General features: G+C 35.3%; 1 protein-coding gene across 1 annotated transcript; it reads right to left on the minus strand.

Moving 5' to 3' along the window:
- Positions 1-315: 315 nt before the first annotated feature.
- On the minus strand, positions 316-6975 carry LOC143599445 (uncharacterized). Its single transcript, XM_077077401.1, has 5 exons — positions 6883-6975; positions 4218-5236; positions 3313-3459; positions 2230-2415; positions 316-594 (listed from the first exon to the last, which is right to left on the minus strand). Exons 2-5 carry the CDS (start codon positions 5220-5222, stop codon positions 514-516), a joined length of 1419 nt encoding a protein of 472 aa, XP_076933516.1. The 5' UTR covers positions 5223-5236; positions 6883-6975; the 3' UTR covers positions 316-513.
- Positions 6976-7934: the final 959 nt, after the last annotated feature.

Below are 7934 nucleotides of genomic sequence, written 5' to 3' on the forward strand. Positions count from 1 at the left end.
GCTCAAGCTCCGTGTAAATTAAACGAGCCGAGCTCAAGAGTTGCTAAACCGTTTTTCAAACTTTATACGCAAATTAATTTTTTCTATTACTCTTAAGTCTCATGGGAAACGCACATTATACTCAGTCTTATAAGAAACATGCATGATACATGATCACAAAAAGAAAAGAAAATAAAAATATATAGGTTGAAGGAAAAGTTTGGAAATACAACAAATCCATCTGTCGTGTATCCTCGATTAACACAGCCACGACTATGTTGAGCGAAAAGTATGATTCGGTATTACATGCCGAGACCCATTGCAGCTGCTCTTGAGTAAAGCAAAAGTCTACCATGGATTATTACAAACAACAAAAGTTTATGACAAAATAAAAGACCATTAATTCATGTAAATTTCTCTCGGTTTACCGATTCAAAAGTGAACAAACTGAAATAATTTGATCTTGTAAAAACTGTCAGACCACGATACGTCGATAACGTCTTTTTCGTTAGCGTATTTGAAGCGGTAATATTCTCATTTGTAACTTTGTTGAAGCTCCCAAACCAACTTATCCATAAACTGACATTTTCTGTTGAATCCCCATCCCGGGTTGCTCTGCATTGTAATATATAGTTTGTTATATCTAGGGGTGTGCAAGAAACTGAAAAAACCGTTCCGAAACCAAAAAAACCAAAAAATCCAAACCGAAACAAAAACCGACGGTTTGGTTTTATGTTTTTGTAAAAACCGAACTAACGGTTCGGTTTTGGTTTCCCATGTAATAAAAAACCGAACCGAATTCCTAAATTTTTATTTTTTTTAAGTAATTTTTAAGAATTTAATAAATATGTAACTCAAATATTTTGGTCAAATGTATAATAGTCTATTAGTTTATTAGTTAACAATGAACAAAATTATTTATACTTCAATTCATTATCTTTTGTCAACTTTTTTTTTTTCGGCCTAAACTTTTTAAGCTTAAATGGCAAAACCAAAACCGAATCGAAACAAAAATGAAAACCGAAACCAAAAAACCCGAAACCGAACGGTTTCAAAAAATCCAAAAACCGAAGTTTTGGTTTCGGTTCGGTTTTAGCCCAAAACTGCACCGAACCGCACCACGCACACCCCTAGTTATATCATTTATTTTACACATCAAAGACAAATTGATTTGTTTGTTAGAAAAAAAGTGTCAATTTTTGTTGTACTTTATTAATGAACGAATAAAATTAAAATCAGCTAGAAGGAAACACGTTGAACCGTTAAAAAGTCACCCAAATTATGAAAAAGTGTCTGTAAAGTGTAACCTCCTAAATTGTTTAATTTGGTATAGTTTTAGTTTTTGTGATCATATCCGATAGCGCAAAGTAATTTGCTAAATAGTTAAATTTGGTAATTATGTTTTTTTATGTCCCAACATGTAAACTAAAGTTATGGCAATGGGCTAATTTGGTAATAATTAAAGTGTTTTTTTGCCTCTAATCTGGTAATTGGTTTTTACATTATAATTATTATATTAGCCCATTCTAATAACTCAATTACAAGGTCAAGACATAACTAAAATTTTTTTACCAAGGTGGACCATTTTGCAAAGTAAGTTGCTTTCCTATAATATTTACCCTATTTAAATATACTAAATATTAGGGGTGTGCAAGAAACCGAAAAAACTGATCCGGAACCGAAAAAACCGAAAAATCCAAAATGAAAAAACGAATCGAAACAAAAACATACAGTTTGGTTTTATGTTTTTGTAAAAGCCGAACTTATGGTTCGGTCTTGGTTTTGCATGTAATAAAAACCGAACCAAACCAAATTTCAAGATTTTTATTTTTTTTTATTTTTACTTTTATTTTAAGTAATTTACAAGAATTTAATACAAATGTAATTCAAATATTTTTGGCTAAATGTATAATAGTCACTAAGTTAATAATCAACAAAATTAACTATACATAAATTACTTATTTCCGGTCTAACTTTTTCTTCGGCCTAAAATTTTTAACCTCAAATAGCAAAAACCGAAACCGAACCGAAATTGAAAAAAACAAAAACCGAAGTTTAACTTCGGTTTTTGGTTTGGTTTTAGCCCAAAACCTCACCGAACAGCACCACGCACACCCCTACTAAACATCCACAAAAAAAGGAAAAAGAAAGCTTTGATGGGTCAACCCAACCCATTGTGGCCCGTTACCTAAAAGTCCAACCTTGATTCATAATGATAAAATACAGTCAAAATATAGAAAAAAGACTGACCTGTAGAGAAAGAACAGCTCGGTCAGTAAAACGTTTAACAGACTGAGGTGCACTTTCAGGCAAAGTTTTGGCAACTCTTTCAAGTTCCTCCCCTTGTTTTTTAGCAGTTGACCTGTTTGGCCCGCTATAAGCATCTACAAGTTCTTTCATCAAAGGGACCTGCTTCATTGTCCCTTCCAAACATTCCTGAAAAAAAATGGTTTATTTGCCAATTACAAATAAAAAGTTTACTAATTTCCTGGTTTATACAAGTAGCTATATATACTAAACAAATTTTATTTTTTTTCATAATCAGAGTTGTATTTTGAGTTGATATACACTTATACAATTTGGGTTATTTTTAGGGCAAGCTGCACAAAATAGAAAAACGCTTTACATTTTTATGTTCGATTTTAGTAACTAACTTCAATACTGAAGCGGGATAGAAGATAACTTACTATTTATTAGTAATGATGTTGGCAACCAAGTGACCAACCTCATTTAACTGGTTTACTTATAAAATGCTGACGTGGAATGCAGATGACACATATGCAATGAAATTAGTATTCTTTTTGAAACTTAATGCTAAAAGTTAATTAATCAATGTCAAACTAGATGCCGCGTGGCAGATAGTCATGTCAGGTAACTTTTAAAAAAGTAGCAAAAATTGAGCTGTTCCCGATGAAAATGTCACTAGTTGTTTTACACCTAATTTGAAGTTAGTTGCTAAAACGGGAAAAAGGTGTGCAGTTTTTGCCCATCCATGTTTTTTGCGCTAACTTTTATCTTAAATAGGTCAATGTCTAAACCTCTCTATTAGTAAATTTATAATTTTATCGTAATATGGTTTTTGTAATCATATTTAACACAATACTTAAGTAAATAAATCTTTATAATGAAAAAAGAAAGTAATCTATGGCCAACCCGAAACGAGTCCATTTTGACCAGATACCAATACCGTATAACCAGCCCAATGCTACCACCTCTAAGTTAATATTCTGAGACTCTTGCTCAAAAGTGTACGATGAAACCATAATTTGACCAAAAATTAGATGCAAATGAAAAGATAAAAGGATTGTTTTCAAGTTGTCAAAGGTCACTAACCTGCCATTCTTTTTCAGTTTCAATATTTTCATAAGCCATTAAAAATGGCTTCATTTTCTGAAGAGCGTCTCGAAGAGGGATGGGAGGTTTCTCATCAATGTCGGGATTAGAATTAAACTCCATCAAGTATTCTGGCTCACACTCCAACTGCAGGCATATAGTATAATAACATATAAGTTACACTATCAAACTTATTACCAAACAATACTGAATAGATGTGACAAACTCTACTCATTTACTTATAAAATGGTTGATTTTAATTATGTTTTATCACTTAACATGTCAAACGAGTAAAATAAAAAAAAGTTAGCTAATTAGAAAACCAACTAAACAACTCCAAAATCGCCCTAAATGTACCTTCAATGCATAAAACCTCTTATATAACACCTTTTTATTAGAAAAACGGATTTTTTATTTAAGGATTTTTTTTTTGCACAAAGATCAACTACTTTTCCATTTGTCACGTTTTAGTCATCGTACATCTAAATCATTACAAGATGGTTTTATGTAATGTTTGGGTCATTCTATAATTGGTAATTATACCAGTTTTACACATACATTTAACATCTTTTTAGAAACAATTATCATTTTTGACAGCTGGTTTTTGCATACAAAATGAAACAAACTGGACACAGAGTCATCTTTTAGTGACTAGATTGTACAAAAAAACTGCAATGATCTAAACAGAACAACCAAAAAAAGTATGTTGATATTTATGCAAAAAAAAAAAGTGTCATATTGAAGCTAAATATAATTTGTAAATCATATTTGACGCTCTAAACATTTATAAAGCATTTTGACTAAAAAGTGGCTCGGATCAACCTTCCATGTTTCGAACCTTACGAAAAAACATATTTTGACTCATCACACACGCCTGACAAATATCATAAGAAAGTCAATAGTACCATCATATTGGTATGCATTGCATCAACAAAAGCATCTTCTGCAGGTGAAGGTAAAGCACTCGCACTAGCTTCTTCAAACGCTTGGAGCAAAACGTTCATTTTTTCAGGCCCAAGATACTTTTTCAGCTTCTCCTCGTTAGCTTTATCAAGCTCAGTATCTTCGTCATCTTCATCATCCTTATCATCACTATAATCACGGTTTGGCATCCGTCCACCCCTACCCCTACCTCCGCCCCGCCCTCGCCCCCTATCACCCCCACGGCCTCGTAGCCCTCGGCCACCACCGTCACTTCTTTCTGACATTCTGGATCCTTCTCGGGGCCCACCTCTAACACCATCATCATCCTTTGTAAGGACACTCCTTGCCTTTTTTACCGCCTCCTCTGTACTCAACTTAGGGGATGAGGGCCGAGGTTCAACGGGCCGAGGTTCTTGGCCCGCAGGCTGTCTAGGTTTAATATGGCGGTTAACTTCTTTAACCTTTTCACTAGCTTCATATGTCGGGGCTGACGTGGGCCGTCCACGCCCCGCGCCAGATAGAGCAGATATGATACCAGAAGGGAGACCACTATTTTCTTGGTTCCCAGACTGATCTTGAGTTGGTGTTCTAGGTTTTGAATTTTCCTCAAATTGATGAGGTGGCAGTACGCCGCCACTGCCACGACCACGACTCGCAACAATACCTCTGCCGCCACTTGGCGGCTCAGAAGAAGTAAATTGGTGGATATTCGGAGGGGGTGGAAGGGGTTTGCCTCGACCATGACCGAGTGGGCCCCGGAAGGGTGTCTCGTCATCAGGATTTGTTTCCTCGCTTTTGTTAGGTCCAGAGCTTACGAAACTGAATTTGGGGAAATCAGAGCCTCGGCCCCGGCCTCTACCTCCACCGCCCCCACCGCCACTGTTTCCGGCTTGTGTAGAAAAATCAAAAGGTGAGGACAAGAGAAGAGCTTTTCTGCTGGTTTGTCCAATCGCAGGGTGTGAAAGCTTTCCCAAGCTTCGTCTCATGACTAGCTGCAATTCTGAAACATATTCAAAATACAAAATTAACAAAAATGATACTAAAAGATGTTAAATAGAAAATATCTCATAAACCAAAACATCACGGTTCTCGACTTGCTAAATTAAATAAAGTACAGTCTCAAATTAGTAAAGAGATGCATCGAAATGGTCATGAAACTATCAAAAGATGATTAATCATTCATAAAACTTGTGGTCTTAATTCAGTAAAATAGGAAAAACAAACTATAAGATAACCAAGATATACATATAGGAAACTGAACCCTAACCGACACATGATCCGAACAGTGTTGCCAAAATCCCGACTAGGCGCCAGTTAATCCCCGATTAATCGCTAGTTCCCACTTCACTGATTAATTTTGGGCTAATCGGTCAATGATCAACTTCGGCCAAAATCGACGGTTTCCGGCGAGATTCCGACCATAATCAGCGGTTTCCAGTGAAATTCCGACCAAAATTAGCAGTTTTCTGCCAAGATTCCATAAAAAACCAGCGGTTTCCGGCGAGATTCAAGCCAATTTTCGGCCAAAATGTGTTTATGTATATATAACATTGAAAATTACATATAAAAATGTATGTGTGTATATATATAAAAATAAAAATTATGCATTAAAGTCCGATCCGATTAATCTCGATTAATTCGAATTAATCGCTAGTCCCCACCCCACCGCCCGACTAGCGACTAGCGATTTTTACAACACTGGATTCAAACCTATAAATTACACATATGACCTAGAAAAGATCCAAAACTATCTCTTTTTTTGAATTAGGGTCCCCATGCATATAAACTACACATGATCCAAAACTACAAATTACACGTAAAAGACGGACACAGTCATACAGATCTGCTGATGTATAGTGTACTTCAAAACTACAAATTACACGTAAAAGATGGATACAGTCATACAGATTTACTTTCTGTGACTAGTATTTTTCAGTTACATCAGATATTGCAGATGATAAAAATTAAAAACTTTACTTGAAAGCACGGATGGTATCCGGTTCCACACAAGGTTATCAGAAATAACAAAATGAATGTTCAATAAAAATCCACCAATGGATTTCAATATAGCTGTCATCTAGATCACTACAATGTCTATGCAAGCCATTTATCTTGAACGTAAATTGGGGGAAATTTGCGGGGCAGGCTCATAAAAGGTTAACCGCTTTCACTACAATCAAAAGAAAAAAAAACACTTTGCGTACTCATCGAGGCATTTCATCGAACACTTGGCGTGCATAACACAAAAGGGTAAAAACCGCTTAAATCACACATTAAATCTAACTTGGAGTCAAAGAAAACAGCCGATGCGCATCGGGCGGGGCATAAAACATTAACCACTTTCACTACAATCAAAAGAAATAATCACGCTTTCATATACTCATTGCGGCATTTCATCGAACACTTGGTGTGCATAACACAAAAGGCTAAAAACCACACAAATCCCACATTAAAATTATTAAATCAAACTTCTATTCAAACACCACAACTGATTCTCATCATTAACACAAAACCCATCATCAAAACATGGGTTGTTATCAATTTTATTAAAATCTTGAATTCACTATACGGAACCCAATACAGTTATACATATACATATATATGTATAACAGCAGAAACACAATTGAATCAAACAATGAAGCTTACCAGAGAATGAATCGAAGAAACGTGTCAATAATATTTTGCTCGAAGTAGCAGTCTGCTTAAAGCTAGGTTTTTTATGTAGGGGTGAATCTTGCCAATTATGTTATAAGAAGTATTTTACATATTTACCCTTCGTTTATATTAACATAACGGCGACTTTATTTTTTGTGTTTCTGTCACCGCATTTCCGGGTCCCGGGTATGTTGGTTTTAATTTTTAAAGTTTGGTTTGTGCGTTTTTTTGAAAAACCATACAGCCGGATGTCATTTGACAGTCGGTCTACTGCCACAAGAGCATAATTCTCTGACGTAACACAAGGTGGCACGAAAACCCGTGATGGCTCGGGATTCGAATTGTCGACCTCGCAAGTCCTATATCAAATTATGTGTTGTCAATATCCACCTAATATGACACAAGTAAAAATCGAATTCGGGGCTTTACTAAAAAACTCAAGTCTTCCTTCCACTAGGCCATAAGTGAGGAAATTCTAGAGTTATTATATGGTATTTAGTGTTTATATTAGCGATAAAATGGTTAAAGTGTACATTTTGACCGACCTTTGGTTAAAATGTCTATCTTAAAGCTCATTGATCCGTTGAGTCTTTAATCATTAGCTAGACCGAATTTTAGCCAATCAGAATTTTCCACTTTATCCAAAATAAACTCTTCATACACCAAAATAATAGTTGGAAGCCAAAATAATCTTGTTGGATGCCAGAATAATCTTTTTGGACGCCAAAATAATCTCGTTGATTTAGGACAATGAAATAATATGGGCTACAAATTTCGGGAAATTATTAACTTTTCATAAAAGCTTATAAGTTAATAATAAGCAGTGTTTTAAAAACCGGTTCAAACCGGCCGGTTGAATCGGTTAAACCGGATTTCTCACAGAAGACTGGTAGTTTGAGCCCGGTATTTTTAGCCGGTTTGCTAGAACGTTGTACCGGCGGTTTTTGTCTAAAATACCGGTTTTTACCGGTAAACCGGTTTTATGTCCGGGAAATTTTTGATATTTGCGGCCCGTATTTTTTCAATATTCATTTTAACCTTAC

Source organism: Bidens hawaiensis, unplaced genomic scaffold (assembly GCF_021521415.1).
Source record: "Bidens hawaiensis isolate Kalapana, Puna unplaced genomic scaffold, B.hawaiensis_p1.1 tig00052213_1, whole genome shotgun sequence".
Taxonomy (NCBI): domain Eukaryota; kingdom Viridiplantae; phylum Streptophyta; class Magnoliopsida; order Asterales; family Asteraceae; genus Bidens; species Bidens hawaiensis.